The following is a 22,963-nucleotide window of genomic DNA, read 5'->3' as shown; positions in this document are numbered from 1 at the left end:
GTCAATCCCCTTCATACGGCCCAGGTCGAGGGATCGCCTTCGGGCCTTACCCAAGATCTACTTATAAGTCCTACGTCCCCGCCTCCGGGCCCGGTCACGGACATTTATGAGACGCCACTCCCGTTGAAGAAAACGAAAGTGAAGCCGTCTGGTCACGCACCCTCGGATGCGAAACCGAAAGTGAAAGTTGCGCTGGGGCAGAAGGTTCTGGAGGCGTCAACTTCCAAAAAATTCAAGATGGCCGACTTGAAGAGCCACGCCAAGATGGCCGACCCGATGCCCTCGGGGTCGGCGCCGAAGGCAAAGTCGACCGACGCGGCTGCGTCGGCGCCGAAAGGGGTCGTGGACCCGAAGACGGCTCCAAAGAAGCGTCAGGGCGACGACGCGCACAGGGCCATTGGGCACAGGGCGCGTGGGGTGTCGGCCCCGAAGAAGGTGCCTGCCGTCGATCCGACTCTCGACGCGGGAAGATCGCTCGAGCCGGTCAAGCCCTCTCCGGCCTTCACGAAGAAGGTGGCGGAATCCCTGCAGCGGATACGGAAGGACAGTATGGTTCCCGATCAGGACACTGTGGCGCCTAAGCTCACGCCGAAGCCTGCGAAGGCGCAGACGCCTATCCGTTCCACCCAAGTCGGCGCCGAAGGCCTTCGCGCCGAAACAGGGCGGCCCCTCGAAGGAGGTATTGACACCGAAAGCTGCCTTGGTGGTGTCAAAGCTTCGGCTCCAGCCGCTTGCTGAAGAGGAACGTCGTGAGGTAATCATCGACGCCAACACCGGGAAACTGTCTCTCCTCAAGAGGAAAATCACCACGGAGCCGGTGTTGGAACATTTTCGGATCCCTCTCAAAAATAAGAGGGACTCTGCGGAATCTCCGGCTCTGGTTGAACCTATGTCTCCACAAGCCCTGGGACACTCGCCAACGCATTCCGCTGCAGGCGATGCGGACGAGGAAGACGCCGAGTACAACTATCCGGCGTACTCTGATCCGGAGGAGGAGCACGAACCTTGGTCGGCCGGAGGCGACCCAGAGGACCCGCAGTCGGGCCAGGACGCGCAACTTTTTGCAGCCAAGACGTCGCCGACGGAGGACTCGGCGGCCTTCAACGCTCTGATCGAAAGAGCTGCGGCTAACCACGACGTCGAGCTACACTCGGACCCCGTGGATGTGGACTTCCTATTTGACACTTTCTCAGTGGCTGAAAAGTCGGTCAAAACGCTGCCAATGCTTAAAGGGGTGCTTAAACACGCAACGGAGGTCTTCAAGGAGCCCACCCGGGCGCGTGTCGTCTACCCTCGCATTGCCAGGAAATATAAGGCAGCGCCCTCGGATCCAACATACATCAAGGGACACTTGCCTTTGGACTCGTTGGTTGTTTCCAACGCTCGGAAGAGGGCGAACTCGCAGACCACTGGTGACGCTCCTCCCCCAGACAAAGAGTCCAAGATCTTTGAGGCCTCAGGCAAAAGAATTGCTGCACAGGCAGCTAACATTTGGAGAATATCTAACACACAGGCCCTACTTGCACGCTATGATAGGGCTCATTATGACACCTTAGAATCACTACTGCAACACTTGCCTGACCAGTACAAGGAGGCAGGAGAAATGCTGATTCAGGAAGGAAAGCTCATTACGAATGCATCCATAAAATGTGCTCTGGATGTGGCAGATACAGCCTCCAGGGCGATCAATACCAATGTGTTGCTTAGACGGCACGCCTGGCTTAGAATTTCAGGGTTCAAACCCGACATTCAAACTACAATACTGAATCAAACAGTTAATCCTGACCACCTGTTTGGCCCTGAGGTGGATGCGACACTGGAAAAGATGAAAAAAGACCCGGAAACTGCCAAGTCTATGGGGGCCCTCCAAAATCAGCAGTTTCGGGGTGGTTCCTTTCGCCGCTCCAATTCCAGAGGCACCTCAAGGGGTCAGGCATCGCAGTCCACACAGTATTACAAAAGTAACACCCAAACCTCGTACAACAACAAGGGTAGAGGTGGCTATAGAGGCAATAACGTCAAGGGCAGGGGACGTGGAAACAACAGCTCCAGGTCCACCACCGCCAACAAGCAGTGACGTCTTGTCACTGCCCCCCGACCATACAACACCGGTCGGGGGGAGACTCCAGCAGTTCCTGCCAGCGTGGAAATCCATCACCACGGACAGGTGGGTCAAGTCTCTTATCCAGTACGGTTACTGTCTGGAACTTACTTCCATTCCACCAAACATACCCCCAAGGAGCCGTCCTATGTCCGGCGAGCACTTGACCTTGTTGCAGCAAGAAGTTCTAGTCATGCTGCAAAAAGGGGCGATAGAGCTCGTTCCATTGCAAGAGCGGGGAACAGGGGTTTACTCCCTGTATTTTCTGATCCCCAAAAAGGACGGATCCTCAGGCCCATCCTGGACCTCAGGCCCCTAAACTGGTACATTCTCTCGGAGCACTTCCATATGCTCACGTTACAGCAAGTGCTCCCCCTGCTTCAGCAGGGGGACTTCCTGGCTACGCTGGATCTGAAAGATGCATATTTTCATATCCCCCTGCATCCTTCCCACAGGAAGTATCTCAGATTCACGATTCAAGACCAGCATTACCAGTTCAGGGTTCTGCCGTTCGGGGTCACCACTGCGCCAAGGGTATTTACAAAGTGCCTAGCGACTGTGGCGGCGCATCTCCGTCGCCAGAACGTCCACGTCTACCCCTACCTGGACGACTGGCTCATTCAAGCAAAGACAGAGCGACAGTGCGTCGACCATGTGTCACGCACCATTCATCTCCTGCACGATCTGGGATTCTCTCTGAACTACCCAAAGTCCCATCTCCAGCCCGCCCACGTGCGACAGTATCTGGGCGCGACAATCAACACTCTGGCAGCCACTGCGCAGCCAAATTCAGTGAGAATCGCCAGTATCCAGGCGCTGATCCAGCGGTTCAGACCTCAGCACTCGCTTCCAGCGAAGGTGTTCATGCAGTTGATAGGCATGATGGCCTCCTGCATCTCCATTGTCCCGCACGTGAGACTACATATGCGTCCGCTTCAGGAGTGCCTTGCACGTCAGTGGACTCAGGCTCATGGGCAACTGACAGACCTAGTGTTGGTGAGCGGTCGGGCATACAACTCTCTGCATTGGTGAAATCCACAAAACCTTTGCAAGGGCCGACCATTCCAAGAGCCTGTGTCACAGATTATCCTGACAACGGACGCCTCTCTCCAGGGATGGGGAGCGCATGTACTCCAGTACACAGTGCAGGGACTCTGGACACTACAGCAAAGGAAGATGCACATCAATGTGTTGGAACTGATGGCAATCTTCATGGCCTTAAAGGCGTTCAAAGTACATCTGTGCAACAAAGTCGTGTTGATCCGGACGGACAACATGACGGCCATGTACTACATTCAGAAGCAGGGAGGCACACACTCTCCGCAGCTGTCTCATCTGGCTCAGAGCATGTGGAAGTGGGCCATTCAGAGGAACATCTTCCTCATGGCAGAGCATCTCCCGGGCAAGGACAATCAGATGGCGGATCTGCTCAGCAGGCACAGCCATCAAATGCACGAGTGGGAGATACATCCATCAGTACTCCAACCGTACTTCCAAAAGTGGGGTCATCCAGAGATAGACCTGTTCGCCACAAAGGAGAACGCAAAATGCCAAAGCTTCGCCGCCAGGTTCCCACACCCGCAATCACAGGGCAATGCGATGTGGATGAACTGGTCAGGCAGATTTGCGTACGCTTTTCCCCCAGCACCTCTGATACCGCTGGTGGCACGCAAGCTCAGGCAGCACTCGATGACTCTCATCCTGGTTGCTCCTACGTGGGCTCGCCAACCATGGTACACCACGTTTCTGGAACTCTCCGTGGTACCGCATCAAAGGCTTCATCTCACTCCCAGCCTTCTGACGCAGAGCCATGGCGACATTCAGCACCCAGATCCGCAACAGCTCAACCTGGCGATCTGGCTCCTGAAGTCCTAGAGTTTGGCTACCTCAATCTTCCTCCCGATTGCATGGACATCATTCGGGAGGCAAGGAAGCCCACTACTAGAGCTTGTTATGCGGCTAAATGGAAGAGGTTTGTCATCTACTGTGTTAACCACGATATTGACCCGCTAGATGCTTCCATTCAAAACATCATTTGTTACCTGTTCCATCTTTATCAATGCAATCTGGCGTACTCTTCCATCCGCATTCACCTGTCTGCTATGGCAGCATACCTCCAGAATAGGCAGCACCTGTCACTCTTTAAGGTCCCTGCTATCAAGGCCTTTCTGGAAGGACTCAAAAGAGTCATTCCACCAAGGACCCCACCGGCTCCAGAATGGAACCTCAATGTGGTTCTTACAAGGCTGATGGGTCCTCCCTTCGAGCCACTGCACTCTTGTGAGCTTCAGTTTCTGACTTGGAAGGTTGCGTTCTTAGTAGCAATTACATCCCTACGGAGGGTTAGCGAGCTGCAGGTGCTCACCATCCAAGAACCTTTCTTCCAGGTACATGCTAACAGGGTTGTGCTCCGTACGAACCCTAAATTCTTACCCAAGGTTGTATCTCAATTCCATATAAACCAGACAATTGAGTTGCCGGTGTTTTTCCAAAACCCGGAGACGCTGGCGGAGCGGATGCTCCACACCCTTGATGTTAAGAGAGCCTTGATGTACTATGTAGACAGGACGAAAGATTTTCGCAAAACCAAGCAGCTTTTTGTTGCTTTTGCCACACACCACAAGGGAAACGCTATCTCCAAAGCTGGGATCGCTAGGTGGATAGTGAAATGCATTCAGATCTGTTACGCTAAAGCTAAGCGCACTCTCACTATCCCACCAAGGGCCCACTCCACCAGGAAGTTGGGGGCCTCTATGGCTTTCCTAGGTAACATTCCCTTAGAAGATATCTGTAGAGCAGCCACATGGTCTACCACACATACTTTCACTAAACACTACTGTGTAGACGTGCATTCCAAACAGCAGGCAGCTGTTGGTCAGGCTGTTCTCAAAACACTTTTTCAGACTGCTGCAGCTGGCACGGGCGGCCGCCGCTAATGGGGGGACTGCTATGTATTCTATGCACAGATATGAATTCAGCAGCCCACATGCCTCGAACTGCAAATGCTACTTACCAGTATGCATCTGTTCTTGGCATGTAGGGCTGCTGACATTCATATCGCCCACCCTCCTCCCCGGCGCCTGTAGCAGCTGCAGTATTCATTCATATGTATATTTATATGCTCATAGCATGGTCATCACTCACATACTTCACTCCATCTCTGCCAATGGCTAAAAACAATCTGGGGATGGAGGCGATGCCCATGCGCACTGTAGTCCAGGGGAGGAGCCACCTATCTCGTGATACTTCGAAGACTCTTCCAGGACAACAATGTGCAATCATCCGGACCCAACACTAGGCGGCGATCTATGCACAGATATGAATGTCAGCAGCCCTACATGCCAAGAACAGATGCATACTGGTAAGTAGCATTTGCATTTTGGGTGACAAAGCTGAATGTGTCATTGAGGATAAGGAGAGTCTGAGGTATTTTCGTACTTGAATTGCCTGAAAGGCTGAAGTCACTGAGACTGATGGTTTAGGCATGCTAGATGGATGAAGTTACCGAGTGGTCTGATAATTTATTTATGAAGTTTTCGTTTTCTCTATGAAGAGGCCAGTTTTTTTGAAAATTTGGAATGATGTAGACTTGATTTCAGTAAGTGAAATGTGAGCATCTCCATGGAATTGAATGTAGCTTCTTTGCATGTCTATGAATGCTGAAGGGTGATGGCGAGTTATTTCGTGTGTGTGTAGTAGGCATACTGAATGCTATGATCTTTGGGAACTAGGTTGGCATGGGTGTGTCAAGATGTGGTGTTGAGCTGTGTTTCTTGGTGAAGTTTGGATTTGGAATGATGTCAAGCACTTCAGGGGGTTGCATTGATGAGATGGAGTTGGGGTGTATATTCGGTATTATGGGAAAGTGACAATTTGCCTATACATCAAGCCGGCTCTGAGTTGGTGTTGGTTTCAGTATAATCCTGGAGAGGAATTGTGTGTAAGGTGCAGGGAGATGGACACAATGTCAAAGTAACATCCAGGTATTTGCTGAGGTGGTAAAGGAGGTAGGGATGTTCACCTAGATCGTCCCAGGCTCAAACAAGTGTTCCCTTTGCCCTCTGTTTGCTGAAGGCATCATTGGGTGGTAATGGGAGGGTGATAAAAATGTTGATTGGTCCGTAGGTGGGATGGAGAAGGTGCTCGGGGATTGAAGAAGTATCAGTGATACATGACTAGCTGGCAGTTATGTTTGGGGTAACACTGCACTCTTTTTTTCAAAGGCCTTGTTGAGGGGAGGTGGAAATCACTGGGTTTCAAGGAACATTGGTGGAGGTCATGTAAGAAACCTGCGGTGGTTGCTGGAACACGATCTATCAATCACTGATGCTCATTCATGTATCTGCAAGTATATGCATATTAAAATGGACTCCAATTTATCTTCACAGCATGATGGGGTGCCATACTGCCATGTTCCTTGCTATGGATACTTGTTTGGACCTAAAGGTTGGTGATACATTCTTGTGATTTCTTTGATTCAACATATAAGGGACCAATTTTGCAATTAACAAAGTACAACATATTTGTAATTTCGACCAAAAGAGTTAAGTCCATGTTACTGTAGGGTATAGACCGATATGGACGTGATACCTTGTCTAGATTGCCTAAATCATGAGACCAACTTCTTGCATCTCGTGGTTTTTGTTATTGTAATAGGTGAAAAGTAGTTAAACTCTGTGGAATTGCAATATTGAAAAACAAAGGTTATAGCTTTGTTTTAATTTGGAGCACTTTATTTATTCTTTCTATACAAACCTAAACTACACAAATATTACAAATTCTAAAGTTATAGACCTTACACTTATAATTTACACACCACCTTGAAATTACTTTAATTGTATTTATTCTTTAGCTACAAGGCAAACTTAACTACAAAAAAATTAAAAATTCTATACTTCTACCGTTAATGTATAACTTACGCAACAGCTCAAATTATATTAACTCGTGCACCACTGTACAGTGTGTTTAACTTTGTAGCCACACTACATTAACTATAATCCGTACCTTCCCCATGTACTGCTTATACTAGTTTCTATTACCTTACTCATACCATCTAAAATAATATATAGTTACAATTATGACATAGCAAATCACATAATTTGTGATAACACTGCATAGTAGACTACTGTGCAATGAGGTGCACCAGTTCAAATAATTGAAGGTGTTGCATAACATAAATTAAACATATAACTTTGGAACTGATCATTTTTGTGTAGTTTAAGGTTGGTTTGTAAAGCATACATTTGATAATTTAAAGGTGGTGTGTAAATTATAAATGCAAGGTATTTATGTATCACTTTAGAATGTTTAAACATTGTGTAGTTTAGGTTTGGCTTGTATAGAAAGACTCAATAGTGTTCCGAACTATAAACTTTAATCTTTGTTTTCTTTTCTTTACATTTTAACGTTTTTGTTTTTATTTTGAATGTAAATGTATTTTAAAACATATAGTTGTCTTCTAGTGGCGTGTTGTAGGGCATACAGTAGAATGGAGGACAGTGTTGTACACTGCAATCTGAGTGTAATGTATAGTGCAGTGGTACAGTGGAGTTATGTACTGTCTAATCGCATACAGTGAAGTGCTGTAGAATGGAGTGGCAGACAGTAAAGTATGGTATAGTGCAGTTGCGTACAGTGGATTGGCGTAGTGAGATAAATATTAGTGGTGTACTGTGGAATAAGATACAGTGGAATAGCTTTGAGTGAAGTGTTTACACTGGAGTTCCGTACAGTGGTATAGCGTTCATTGGAGTAATGTAGATGGTAATTGCATAAACTGGAGTGGCGTAGAACAGAGTGGGTAGAGCGGGACAGGATAGAGTTTAATGGTGTAGACTAAAGTATTGTAGAGTGGAGAGGTATATAGTGAACTGGCGTAGAGTAGAATGGAGTGCAGTAGACTGGAGTGGCATAAAGTGGAATAGAGTAGTTTGGTGTACAGTAGAGTTGGCATACAGTGGAATACTATACAGAGGATTGTCCTAAACTAGAGTTTGGTATAGTGTACATGTGTACAATCTAATAATGTAGCGTGGAGTGGCATAGAGTGGAATTGCAGATAGTGGAGTGGCATACAGTAGGATAGCAGAGAGTGGAGTGTTGTGCAGCTTAATGGGTGGAATGTCAAACAGTGGAGTAGTAGACACTGAAGTGGGACACAGTGGAGTAGTATACACTGAAGTGGTGTTTGATCGGTCAGCCTTAGGGTGGCTTTCTCCCAAAACCTTTGTTTGCTGACCTCCTTTTTGCTGTAATCTATTTGTTGGCCTTGATACTCTGAGCACTTTACTGCTGAGAAGTCCTAAATTGCATGTTCTTCCTCCCTAAACATCGTAACATTGGTTTATCTACATTTGGGAGATTTAATGTATCTAAAGCAGCTAGTAGGGTGCACTCCCAGGGCCTGAAAATTAAATGCTCTTGATGGCTCAGCGTGTTATGGTACTTGAACCTTCAAGGGTTTTAATTGTCTTAATGTTTCAAATATTATTTTAAATATCTACAATTGTACGACCTGATATATTTGATGCCGTTAATGCACAACAACTGTGACAAATGTCTTTTTAAGTTAATTTCTGTTTGTCACTGAACAGTGATCTTTTTGAGACAAAAGAGAGCAAAAGAAAGGGTGTATATGAAAGAGTATTTGGATTTAATATTTGTTACAAGGGGACATGATAGATATACAACGTTGTAAGAGAACATACAAATAAATCGATCTACAAAAATCTCTATACAACAATTGCAGAAGCTTTTCTACCTATTTACAATCTAATTTATTATCCGGTAGAAAAAGCAATCGTCGACGTTTCGGTCTCTATTCTTGCGTTTCCGAGACCATCCTCCGGACATAAAAAATCATATCTTGGGAGACCCTAAAAATAACAAAGATGCATTAAAAAAAATGGCTCAGCAGCACTGATTGTGTCACCTACACAAGTAGACCTTTACACATGTCTTGGGCCTGCCACTGCAGGTCCTATGTTTGCAGTTTTACTGCCATGTTGACTCTGCTTTTATAATCCCCTGCCAAGCCTCAAACTCTCCTTTTATTACACGTCACCCCTTAGTTAGACCCTAGGTTGCCCTTAGGGCAGGGTGCTCTGTAAGTAAAAAGTTGGACATGTACTTTTAACCACATCCGCGCTAGTTGAATTCCCCTCATATGCTGACATTCCATAAATCCCATTATTCTTGACGAGCCCAGCTCGTCATCAGTGTGCGAGGAGGCTACACCATGACGAGCCCAGCTCGTCGTGAGCCTGGAAGGGGTTAAGTTCTGCTTGTTCTGGTAGTGAAAAACACCCCAATTCGTTTCTCACTTACATGTAGGAGAGTAGGGTCTGCAATCCTATGATCACCCAGATTTTTTGCTTTTGTTTCACTGGTTTACGACTTTCTCTGGCTGTGGGCCTGCCAATCAGACCCACAGCCTGGCTGTTCTCTCTCTAAATTACAACATGTACCCTAGGTGCATTTACCAATTGGTACTGGGCCACCTTATCAGACCCTGTAACTCAGGGCATAGGTGTACCCAGGGCTGCCAGGGGCTGCAGCATGTATTATGCCACCCCTGGCTGGCCTCCTAAATTTGACACAACTGGCTGCATGACAGCTGGGGCAAAGTCGTGTAATCACCCTTTGCTGTAGGTGTAGTATACCTATACCTAACCCTAAAATGGACACACAGATTCCTATCAGTCACTCCTATGGCAGGCCTTGACAATCCTGAAGGCAGAGTGCTTGTAATCGGGTGAGATGGTGCTCTGGCATGAGCTGAGCCTGTCTGCAGCTTGCGGAACCAAGTCCTAATAGCTGTTCCATGATATCGCATACCATATACTCTTAAGTGCATTATAATCCTCGCGGTTAAATGCTAACTTTGGTATTGCTTTATCAAAACATGTCGAGTAAGGTGTCATACGAATTGGAATACTAACCCCTCGCCAATTCTGGCGACGGGGTTAGCATTCCACCCTTCTAGAGGGACACGACATGTATGTAACTGTGAACCCCGGTTAAAGTTAAACGAAGCCTCAGCTCCACAAAATGGATGCTGCCACCACAGACACGAGTCTGACCCCCTGTAGCTGGGAGTCCTTCCAGTGAGGGGAGCCTGGACAAAGGGTTTCCTGTCAGGGGCGGTGCTAGCACCGTCCCAGACATGGTTTTGTGTATCCTGGGTAGGCAGGGCTTTACAGGAAGGTGACTGCTGAGTGGCACCCCGGTGCTCACTACGCATAGGCCGGTCAGAACCAGTTCCAGGGGCACACCAGCCCCTGGCCTGGGGAAAGTCCGGCATGGCAGAGGGGTGTAACCACCCCCCTCCTAGTCCCACCCATAGGCAGGACCTAGTCACCGGGTCAGCCCCCTTTTTTAGTATAAAGATGGGAGCGGGCCCCCTGTTCAAATTACATCATCTTTGGAATCAAGACCCGACTTTCTACGAAAGGCATCAAGATTTCCTTCTTCAAGATTCTCCCTTGTGGCTAAGGAGTAGTCACCCTGCATCAAGCGGGCACCATCCTAAGAACACTGCGGTCTGCTGCAAGTCCTTCCTCCGGAATCCGACTGCCCAGCTCGACGAGACCCGGCTTCCCTGGCACCTCTGACCTCTACTCACCTCTACAGCAAAGCTGAGAACTGTGAGTGCGACGAGACCTCGAGGGACCGACGATCGCCAAGACTGTAACAAGCCCACCGTGTGCTCCACTGGTGAGTGCTTTGGGGTCCGAGAAGCCCCAACCCTGAGCAGCTCCAGCACCGAAGATCAGCCCTCCAGCATCTCCACGATCTGCGTGGGGCCCTTCTGCTTTTGCGTGCTCACCGCGCTGTGTGGCTACTAGCCGGCTGGCTTGTGGCCTTCTACACGACGCCCGACGACATCACTGCTGCTGGTCTGGTTGCTCCAGACTGGCCCTTGCTTCCTTCTTCTAGAGAGGCACCCCGGACCCTCCTGGTCCACTCCAGACGCCATTTTGAGTCCACCGCGTGGGCTTGAATTTGCCAAGGCTTTGTTGCCCAATCCTGTGTCCAGCGACGCCCACAGCTTCAATCTTCGTGGGACAGCTCGCTCCTCCATCCTGGTCGCCGACAACGCCTCCTGGTCCGTGAGATCTGCGAGCACAGCGTCACCCACTCACCTAATCGAGGTGACTACCATCCGGTGCCCTCCTGGTGCCACCTGACTACTGGCTAGTAGTCTCGAACTTGGTCCCCTCTGCTTTCAGGTGTCATCTTCCTTCGATCCAGGCTTGGATCCATCGAACTTTCTTCACTGGTCGCCTGCCAGCAACTTCTTTCTTCCAGGCTCCTGGTCCGTCTACGAGGATTCCCGACGTCTTTTGAGACCTATGCAGCTGCAGCCCCTGGGCTAGGTAACTTCGGCATTTCGGTGCCCCAGCATAGCCTCACTATCCAAGGGTCAGAATCCACTTTCGTTTTCCTCCTACCAGGTCGGGTTCGCCCGAGAACACTAACTTTGTCATTACTAGCTACCATAGACTTTGTCCCGCATCATGCGTGAGAGTGCACACTCTGCACACGAGTCCCCTGGGTCTCCTAGAAGTAATCTGAAGATTCTATAGTCAAGATCTAGCGATTCCAAAGCCTATTAGTACTGTACTTACCTGCTAGTAATTTCGCATTCCACTTTCAGAGTATATTGTTTTTCCGTACCCCTCGGGCATTTGTATATACTGTGCTAACTTAAGTATTTTCGTAAGAGTTTTGTTTTGTGCTTAGTACCCTGTCCTCATAAAGAGTACAGGGCTGTTGTGATTCTTAATAAATATCTTGTTTATTTTCATAACACTTGTGTGGTGTCCTTTCACTTGGTATTCAAGGGGTATATGTGTGGTGTAACAGCTGGCTCAACACGCCCTCTCGAGTCTTTAGCCTTAGACTGCTCGTATCCACGCTACTAGGATAGCTGGTCTATAAGGTTGACTTACAACCAATCATCAATAAGGGTTGCTGGACTGATACATAGTGTTCACTAGAATAGTGAGCACTGCATATCAGGCCACCTTCTCACACTACAGAGCCCTACTACTCTCATAGGTTAACATTGGGAATTCCTTATTGCTTTTAAGCTGTAATGCCTGATAGTTCTATCATGTTTTATATCTTTGGAATGATAATGATAAATCTCTTTACTGGTAAAGTTGGATTTAACATTACTATTTTAGAAATACCACTTTTTGAAAGTGGCATGTGTCTGCTCTTAAAGCTTTGTGCCTGCAGCATGTCTCCAGTACATGTCTGGGTGGGTGACTGCCTGACCTTGTGCATTCCCTCTAGACCGCAACACAAATGAATATCTTAAGCATCCATCTGCCTTCTGACCGGATGGGAGAGAGGAGACTTGCACCTGAATAGGCAGTGTCATTTGATTGCTTCTTGTAGGGAGTCTGGAGCTAGGGCTAGGAAGAAAGACCTCTCTGCACTTCAAAGACTCTTCTTTGAAGTCAGCGCCACTTCAAAGGCACAACTGGGTATAAGTACTGGGTCTCTGATCCCACCAAATGAGACCCGTCTGGTGCTGTAAAGAAACCATTAGGACTGCTGTGCTAGTACAAGGACTGTCACTCTGCTGTACTGCTGCTCTTGAACTGCTTTCTCTGCTGTGCTGTTGTCTGCTTCCCTCTGACCCTTTTGAGGATGGCCTGGACTCCACTTGTACCCAGGGTGATCTCCAATGGCTTTGTTGGCTTGCCTTCTGTTTTTGAGACTCTGGGTTATCAAAGTCTCACCATCTACTCATGTGCCTTGTCCATAGGTAGTGGACCCAGGTGCTTAAACCATTAGAACCCCCACACCTCTCATGTCTGCGTGTAGCAAAACTGACACATCGTCACTGTTGAGGGGGCAGAATTTGCACTTCTCCAGTATTAGGGTGTCTTTCATAGATTCACATGCTTGAATAGTTCCCCGTCGTCGGAGTGGGAGTCCCACGGTAAATAAAATAGAAATAATATGCATATATAATATATATATGTAACCACATAAAACCTGAAATATGGATCAGAAAAGGGCATAACCTACCTACACATATTTCTACATAGGAATGCATGGGAAAGGAAAAAAAATTTTCAGTCTATCCCTGTCATTATGTTGGTCCAAACTGCAGCCAATCAGGCGACAGCAACCCTCTAGAACCTTCTCCTCAGAGCTCAGCACCTCAGATTTTCTACCGCACGTCGTGTGTAAGGGAGTCTCCCTGAGCTCTGCTCAGTTTTCTCTCTTCTTCAGGTGTTTCCTGGTTCAACAAACATGTCTCCAAGTAAGAAGTCTCTTTTCAGAGCTTGTTCATCCTGTGGAGAGCTGAGACTTTTTTTTTCTGAGGACCCACACAGTAAGTGTATTTACTGTCTTTACCCGGACCATGAGGTGAGGAGCTGTAAGTTTTGTAGAACTTTCTCCACAAAGACTTTAAAGGACAGGGAAGGCCGTTTACTCATCTGGCTTCAAAGACTAAAGTATAAAGATAATGTACTTTCTGATGCTGAAAGTCTTGTTTCTGGCCATTCCCAAGCAGCCTCCAAGCGTGGTAGTGTGCAGGAGTTGCCTTCTCCATATTTAAAGAAAAGCAGAATGTCTCTTTCCTTGGCCCCTGCGGTGTCTTCACTACTTCCTACCACTTCTGGGCCCACGAGATCTGGCTCTCAGGCTCCTGCTGCATCTTCCTCAAGTTTTTCTGTGAGGAAAACTGATTTTTAGTCGACGACGGTGTTGTCTACAGCTCCGTCGACGAAATTTGCTGTCTCTGGTTCGAAATCGACGATGACGGTCACAACGACGCTTGCATCTGGATCGTCTACGGCCCTTTCGTCGACGTCATCGTCGACGATGAAGGTAACTCTCAGTTCAAAGACTGTCGTCGATTTATCCCTATTTAATCTTCGCCGACTAAGAAACCTTCGCCGTCCATTGACGTCGACGAAGGGTGTGAAGACGTTTGTTTCGTCGACGCCTTCGACGACAAGTGTTCTGTCGACGAGTGTTCTGTCGATGACTGTCCCGTCGACGGTTATTCAGTCGACGAAGAAGATGAAAACGAAGGTTCCGTCGACATATACGTCGACGCAGGTTACATCGCCTGCACCATTGCCGTCCACGACGTCACCGTCGACGACAGCCTCGTCGACTAAGTCTCCGTCGACGACTGTTTCGTCGAAGACCGCAAAGACCGTAGCATTGTCTATGTCTCCAACAGCACCGTCGACGGAAGGATTACCATCGACGAAGGAGTCTAAAACTGTAGAAAAGGCAGTACCGTCTACTTTTGCCTCGCTACCTTTGCTGCCACTGTCTTCCAGCAAGTCAGATAAGGTTACAACCTTTCCTGAAAGTAGTGTGGCACTACCACCCTCTCCTTTGTTTGCAACAGACTCAGATCAGGAGTCTGAATAGGACGTGCATGAACTGTGGAATAGGACTGTGGCTTGAAGTCCATCAGACTTAATTATAAAGTGTCAGGAGTTCAGTAATGATGAGGAGGAGCAGTATAGCCAACATGATGAGGTTCAGACTCAAATGCCGGCTGCGATGTTGCCTTTTTTCGCTGATTTCAAACCTCCAATCTATGTTGGACGACTATAATCTGTTTGAATGGTTGGCTCTTGAAATCATAGAGGAAACAATCTTCCTCTCTTTGCACTCGTGGCAGCTTAAAACGCTGAGCCGCTCTATCCATCAATTGATAGAAGCTTGCAATATCCACCGGCGGAGAATTCCCCGGCTTCACTTGAGATGGGGATGGTGTCTGTGCCCGATATTCGTCCCACTGCGCCATCTGATCATCACCATCCACATCCGTAACCTCTCCATCCTCTCGCTCCGGAGGGTTCTCCTAGTCCTCATCAGGATACACAGTAGCGTGTACTTGAATTAATGTGTGTCTCTGAATGGTAGCAGGCGGTGGAGGTACTGAAGGAACAGCTGGCAGTTCTGTGATAGGGGTCAAGACTGATGGAACTGTAGCTACATGTGTTGATGGAGGGAAACGCCGATTCATACTGTTCCAATTATAGATTTCATCTGGGCAGAAGGAGTGAAACTCATGAAGACTCCAAATTCTTTGCTGGCCCAATTGCTACGGTTGGAAAAGAAGTAGAAGGCGCCGGTCCGATCTCCAGCATGCCTCATTGGCCAGCCGAAGCCAGATTCGGTTGTTACACAGGCAGCTCAGAGGGGATCCCGGAATCCTGCATCTACTATTACAGCTCCTCCGGACCGGGAGGGCCGTCTCCTGGATGCTATAGGGCGCAAGTTTTCATCGATGTCTTCCACTACTGTGAGGGTGGCTACTGCTATGGCCTTCTTGGGTCGTTATGACCGTCAAGTTTGGGCAGAAATGTCCGCCTATGTGGCATTGCTTCCGGATGCTTCCAAGGCGGAAGCTTTACAGCCTCTTAAGAAAGGAGAAAGAACATCTGAATAATTGATTGATTGTGCTGTAGATGTGGCCTGCACTAGATTTTGGCAGCTCGCTGGAGCGGCTGTCTTACGTAGGCAAGGTTGGTTGCGCTCGACCTCCTTCCGTCAGGAAGTTCAAGCAAAAAGTCTTGATATGCCATATGATGGCGAATCACTCTTTGGAGCACACATTTGTAGGAAGGTACCTCCTGACTATGGTTGCCCCCAACTTTTTGCCCTGTGTTTTAGCTGGTTTTGGACATAATCGACCTGGGATCCTGCCAATCAGGACCCCAGGCCTACTGCTCGCTCTGTAAAATGGGTTCCAGGTACCCTAGGTACATTTCCAATTGGTACTGGGCCACCTTATCAGACCCTGTAACTCAGGGCATAGGTGTACCCAGGGCCTGAAGCATGTATTATGCCACCCCTGGCTGGCCTCCTAAATTTGACACAACTGGCTGCATGACAGCTGGGGCAAAGTCGTGTAATCACCCTTTGCTGTAGATATAGTATACCTATATCTAACCCTAAAAATGGACACACAGATTCCTATCAGTCACTCCTATGGCAGGCCTTGACAATCCTGAAGGCAGAGTGCTTGGAATCGTGTGAGATGGTGCTCTGGCATGAGCTGAGCCTGTCTGCAGCTTGCGGAACCAAGTCCTAATAGCTGTTCCATGATAACGCATACCATATACTCTTAAGTGCATTATAATCCTCGCGGTTAAATGCTATCTCTGGTATTGCTTTATCAAAACATGTCGAGTAAGGTGTCATACGAATTGGAATACTAACCCCTCGCCAATTCTGGCGACGGGGTTAGCATTCCACCCTTCTAGAGGGACACAACATGTATGTGACTGTGAACCCCGGTTAAAGTTAAGCGAAGCCTCAGCTCCACAAAATGGACGCTGCCACCACACACACAAGTCTGACCCCCTGCAGCTGGGAGTCCTTCCAGCGAGGGGAGCCTGGACAAAGGGTTTCCTGTCAGGGGCGGTGCTAGCACCATCCCAGACAGGGTTTTGTGTATCCTGGGTAGGCAGGGCTTTACAGGAAGGTGACTGCTGAGTGGCACCCCGGTGCTCACTACGCATAGGCCGGTCAGAACCAGTTCCAGGGGCACACCAGCCCCTGGCCTGGGGAAAGTCCGGCATGGGAGAGGGGTGTAACCACCCCCCTCCTAGTCCCACCCATAGGCAGGACCAAGTCACCGGATCAGCCCCTTTTCTTAGTATAAAGATAGGAGCGGGCCCCCTGTTCAAATTAGATCATCTTTGGAATCAAGACACGACTTTCTGCGAAAGGAAATCAAGATTTCTTCTTCAAGATTCTCCCTTGTGGCTAAGGAGTAGTCACCCTGCATCCGCAGGCACCATCCTAGAACACTGCGGTCTTCTGCAAGTCCTTCCTCCGGAATCCGACTGCCCAGCTCGACGAGACCCGGCTTCCCTGGCACCTCTGACCTCTACTCACCTCTACAGCCAAGCTGAGAACCGTGAGTGCGACGAGACCTCGAGGGACCGACGATCGCCAAGACTGCACGACTTCTTTGCAACGAGCCCACCGTGTGCTCCACTGGTGAGTGCTTTGGGGTCCGAGAAGCCCCCACCCTGAGCAGCTCCAGCACCGAAGATCAGCCCTCCAGCATCTCCATGATCTGCGTGGGGCCATTCTGCTTTTGCCTGCTCACCGCGTTGTGTGGCTACTAGCCGGCTGGCTTGTGGCCTTCTTCACGACGCCCGACGACATCACTGCTGCTGGTCTGGTTGCTCCAGACTGGCCCTTGCTTCCTTCCACGAGAGAAGCACCCCGGACCCTCCTGGTCCACTCCAGGCGCCATTTTGAGTCCACCGCGTGGGCTTGAATTTGCCAAGGCTTTGTTGCCCAATCCTGGGTCCAGCGGCGCCGACAGCTTCATCCATCGTGGGACAGCTCGCTCCTCCATCCTGGTCGCCGACAACGCCTCCTGGTCCGTGAGATCTGCAGAGCACAGCGTCACTCACTCACCTAGTCGAGGTGACTACCATCCGGTGCCCTCCTGGTGCCACCTGACTACTGGCTAGTAGTCACGAACTTGGTCCCCTCTGCTTTCAGGTGTCATCTCTCTTCAAGATCCAGGCTTGGATCACTTCGAACTCTCTTCACTGGTCGCCTGCCAGCATCTTTCTTCCAGGCTCCTGGTCCGTCTACGAGGATTCCCGACGTCTTTTGAGACCTATGCAGCTGCAGCCCCTGGGCTAGGTAACTTCGGCATTTCGGTGCCCCAGCATAGCCTCACTATCCAAGGGTCCGAATCCACTTTCGTTTTCCTCCTACCAGGTCGGGTTCGCCCGAGAACACTAACTTTCTGAAATCTAGCTACCATAGACTTTGTCCCGCATCACGCGTGAGAGTGCACACTCTGCACCCGAGTCCCCTAGGCCTCCTAGAAGTAATCTGAAGATTCTATAGTCAAGACCTAGCGATTCCAAAGCCTATTAGTACTGTACTTACCTGCTAGTAATTTCGCATTCCACTTTCAGAGTATATGGTTCTCCGTGCCCCTCGGGCATTTGTATATACTGTGCTAACTTAAGTATTTTCGTAAGAGTTTTGTTTTGTGCTTAGTACCCTGTCCTCATAAAGAGTACAGGGCTGTTGTGATTTAATAAATACACTGTTTATTTTCATAACACTTGTGTGGTGTCCTTTCACTGGGTGTTCAAGGGGTACATGTGTGGTATAACAGCTGGCTTAACACGCCCTCTTGAGTCTTTAGCCTTAGACTGCTCGTATCCACGCTACTAGGATAGCTGGTCTATAAGGTTGACTTACAACCAATCATCAATAAGGGTTGTTTGGACTGATACAAAGTGTTCACTAGAATAGTGAACATTATATATCAAGCCAACTTCTCACATTGGTGAGCAGCGGTTGGGATTTGAGCTTGCTGTTGTTTTACCACACGTATCCTAAGAATATCTTGTTGAAAGATCACATAAGTACTTTTAGGTACATATAACTTAGCTTAGAATACTCTGAGTTCTACTGAACCAGCTGTTGCAGCTCCTCAAGGCTTAGCACACCTTGGCTGAAACTCTTAGCAAGGGATCAGTAGGCAAACACATAGTGTAGGTAGGTGCATCACTTACACCACACTAGAATCAGCATGTCAGACAAAGGAGGAAACTCTGAGTCTCCCCTTGTGTCAGTGGACCCTCCACAGGTCCCCACTTCCAGATATGCTGCTCTTAGCTTCCAGGAGATGAGACAAGTGTGTACCTCCAGGAAGCTAAAACAGGGGTCTAACCCCACAATCCCATTTCTGATTGGTCTCTTAGAGACTTATGATGCCAGGAGGGCTGGTAACCCAGACCCTTCTAATCCAGATGGGAGTATGCCATCCTTACAGGGTCCCTTTGATAACCATGACCATCCCCTCCAGGAGGCAGATGATGCTGAGGATGAGGATGAGGATGAGTTGTCAGGGGATGAGGCAGACAAGGGACAGGTAGAAGTCAGCAGACTAACCAGGTCCAACTTAAGCAGGCATGAGAATGGTACTAGGGGAACCCTGGGACCCCTCTCAAGCCAGCTTAACATTGGGAGTGGACGAGTTAGGTCTCTTATCAAGAGGCTCTAACAGATCCATTCAAACAAATGGCTCTCAGAACTCTGCTCTGAGGAGGATAACCTCCCCTCAGAGGAGAATCTATGAAGCTAAAGAGAGGGAAGTCAAACTGAGGATTGAAAGGGAAGAACTTGCCCTGGCCAAAGAGAGACTTGCCTTTGCTAGAGAGCAAGAATTATGTGGGCTAGAGCCCACTGGTGGCAGCAATATACCTAGCAATAGGGAAAGGAGTTTTGATACAAAGTGTAGGAGAGTAGGGTCTGCAATCCTATGATCACCCAGATTTTTTGCTTTTGTTTCACTGGTTTACGACTTTCTCTGGCTGTGGGCCTGCTAATCAGACCCACAGCCTGGCTGTTCTCTTTCTAAATTACGATATGTACCCTAGGTGCATTTACCAATTGGTACTGGGCCACCTTATCAGACCCTGTAACTCAGGGCATAGGTGTACCCAGGGCCGCCAGGGGCTGCAGCATGTATTATGCCACCCCTGGCTGGCCTCCTAAATTTGACACAACTGGCTGCATGACAGCTGGGGCAAAGTCGTGTAATCACCCTTTGCTTTAGGTATAGTAGCTCTATATCTAACCATACAATGGACACCCGAGTTCCTATCAGTCACTCCTATGGCAGGTCTTGACAATCCTGAAGGCAGAGTGCGTGGGCTCGTGTGAACTAGGTTCTGGCCCGAGCCGAGCCCGGTTGCAGCTTGCGGAATCAAGACCCAATGGCTGTTCCATGATAACGCGTACCACATCGGTAACTTCGGTGTCGCGTTATCAAGGCATGTCGAGTAAGGTGTCATACGAATCGGGATGCTGCCCTCTCACCAATTCTGGAGACGAGGTTAGCATTCCGCCCTTCTAGAGGGACACGACATGTACGTAACTGTGAACCCCGGTTAAAGTTAACGAAAGCCTCAGCTCCACAAAATGGATGCTGCCACCACAGACACGAGTCTGACCTCCTGCTGCTGGGAGTCCTTCCAGCGAGGAGCGCTTGGACAAAGGGTTTCCTGTCGAGGGCGGTGTTCGCACCGTCCCAGACAGGGTTTGTGTATGCTGGGTAGGTAGGGCTTTTGCGAGAAGGTGACTGCGGAGTGGCACCCCGGTGCTCACTACGCATCTGCCGGTCAGAACCAGTTCCAGGGGCGCCAGCCCTGGCCTGGGGAAAGTCCGGCAGGGGAGAGGGGTGTAACTACCCCCCTTCCTGGTCCCACCCTTAGGGCAGGACCTAGTCATGTACCCACCCCTTTCTTTAGGATAAAGGTCGGAGCGGGGACCCTTCCAAATTAGATCATCTTTGAATCAAGAACTACTTTCTACGAAAGGACATTCGAGACTCTTCTCAAGATTTCTCCCTTGTGACTAAGGAGTAGTCACCCTGCATCAGCGGGCACCATCTAAGAACTCTGCGGTTTGCTGCAAGTCCTTCCTCAAGGATCCGACGGCCCAGCTCGACGAGAACCGGCTTCCCTGGCACCTCTGACCTCTACCCACGTCATCAGCTCAGCTGTGATCTGTGGGTGCGACGAGACCTCGAGGGGCCGGCCATCATCCAAACCTGCATGCTTTCTTAACCAGCACGACCATCGAAGCAATTCTCTGGTGAGTGCTCTGGGGTCCGAGAAGCCCCGACCCTGAGCCGCTCCAGCACCGAAGTGCAGTCTCCCAGCATCTCCACGATCTGCGTGGGGCCCTTCTGCTCGCTGCTCAGCACGTTGTCTGGTCACTAGCCGCTGGCTTGTGCCCTTCCTTGACGACACCCGACAAACAACGCTGCTGGTCTGGTTGCTCCAGACCGGCCCTTGCTCCCTTTTCCGAGAGGAGCACCCCGGACCCTCCTGGTCCATTCAAGACGCCATCTTAGGCCTACCACGTGGCCCTGAGATCTGCCAAGGCTTGTTGCCCCAATCCTGGGCCCAGCGACGCCGACAGCATCATCCTTCGTGGGACAGCTCGCACCTCCATCCTGGTCGCCGACAACGCCTCCTGGTCCGTGAGACTGCAGAGCCTAGCGTCGCCCACTCACCTGGTCGAGGTGACGGCCAACCGGTGCCCTCCTGGTACCCTCTGACTACTGGCTAGTAGTACGAACTTGGTCCCCTCTGCTTTCAGGTGTCATCGATCTCTGATCCAGGCTTGGATCTCTACGAACTATTCATCACTGGTCGCCGGCCAGCAACTCCTTTTCTTCCGGCTCCTGGCTCGTCAGCGAAGACCCCCGACGCCTGTAAGACTTGTGCAGCCGCAGCCCTCGTGGCTAGGTAACTTCGGCATTTCGGTGCCTGCATAGCCTCCTTACTCTAGGGTCCTGAGTCCCTCGCTTCCGACTTGCCTTATCGGGTCCGCCCGAGACCACTAAACTTTCCGTGTCCTCGGACACTTGTTTTAATTGTGCACTTGAAGTATTTTCCTAAGAGATTTGGTTTGTGCTTAGTACCCTGTCCTCATAAAGAGTACAGGGCTGTTGTGAATCTTTTTTTTTTTTTTTTTTTTTTTTAAACCTTTATTTTTGGTGCAGACAATGAGAGCATATAACAGTTGCGTCAACAGTCACAGGAGAACAACCACATTATGTCATAGTACATTTTTCTGCATACACGGCCCATCAGCCCACAACCCGAGGGCCGGGCGACGGTATCTGGTAGCATAGAAGCCAGGTCCTGAACCTAGCCCTGCGACTGCACTGCAGGATATTCTGATCTGCTTTTTCTTTCGAGTATCTTCAATACAGTTTACCCCCCAACTCCCCAAAGGCACCCCCCCCCCCCAAAACTTCGGCATTCATGGCTAAAACATGTGTACCCAGGTCGTCCACCTCATTATGGCACTCCTATAGGCAGGCATAGCAGTGGTCGGTGCGTACATTAGGAATGACTCCTTGAGATACAAGACATAAGATTTCCCAGTTGTAACTTACATGTGTGCGTGCGATCAGACACTCCCCCAACTCACCAGTTTCCCCCTCCCTCTCTACCGCCCTCCCCGTCCTCATCCTCAGACTCCGTATCCCCAGGGGTGAACAACTCCGCACTCGTGCCATCCGAATCTTCGGCCGCCTCACCCAGCACTCGCATCATTCTCCACGCAAGCAGGTCGTCCTGCAGTTTCACATCCCTACGCACAGTCTGCATAAAGGTTTCCTCTGCCAGGGACCATTCCCCCACATCTCTAAGCCAGTGTGACATCTCCGGGGCCCTCTGCCCCATCCACGTGATGGCCACCCTCCTCCTCGCCAGTACTAGAAGTAGCTGTAACATCTTGTAGGGCAGATTACATTTCCTGGGCTTGGGGACTAAGGCTAACAAGCAGTGAAGGGGGGTCAGTTCCATCTGGAGTGCAGTAATTCTGCAAATGTGCGCCACCACCGACTGCCAGAAGGCGTAAACCAGTGGGCAGTCCCATGCTAGGTGAAGAAAGGAGGCCCCCGGCGCGCCACATCTTGGGCAGTTATCGCGCTTGTCCGGGGCTATACGCTTCAAAGTAACCGGAGTCGCATACGTTCGGTGTAAGAAGTTAAAGTGTGTCAATTTGAACCGTGCGTTGCACGACACCTTCCGGGTGAGTGTACCAATGCGTTTGCGTTGTGTCGGGTCTAAGGCGACCCCCAGGTCAGCCTCCCTGGCCGCCCATGTCGGGGGGACCGGTGGCGTGGAGTCCTGCCGCATGGCTGAGTACAATAGTGTTACCAGCCTCCTGCCCCTACCACAGGATAGGATAATATTGAGGGTATGGGACACAGGGGGCGCATCAGGGAATTGCGGCCAAGTGTCACGTGCCATTGCATGTAGGCCCCTGTAGTGTAGGAACTGTCCCTCCCCGAGT

At 49.7% G+C, this 22,963-nt stretch overlaps 1 protein-coding gene across 2 annotated transcripts in view; it reads left to right on the top strand.

The window, feature by feature from the left end:
- The window catches only part of CRIP3 (cysteine rich protein 3), a 743,798-nt gene that overhangs the window by 479,153 nt on the left and 241,682 nt on the right, over positions 1 to 22,963 (top strand). For both annotated transcript variants that reach the window (XM_086925848.1, XM_086925847.1), the window contains exon 7: positions 6,490 to 6,547. In XM_086925848.1, the coding sequence (XP_086781974.1) occupies positions 6,490 to 6,547 (58 nt within the window). The remainder of the gene's footprint in view (positions 1 to 6,489; positions 6,548 to 22,963) is intronic.

This window comes from Lissotriton vulgaris, chromosome 6, assembly GCF_964263255.1.
Source record: "Lissotriton vulgaris chromosome 6, aLisVul1.2, whole genome shotgun sequence".
In the NCBI taxonomy this organism is placed as follows: Eukaryota; Metazoa; Chordata; class Amphibia; order Caudata; family Salamandridae; genus Lissotriton; species Lissotriton vulgaris.
The sequence above is the reverse complement of the archived record's forward strand: the minus strand, read 5'-3'. Positions and strand labels throughout refer to the sequence as shown.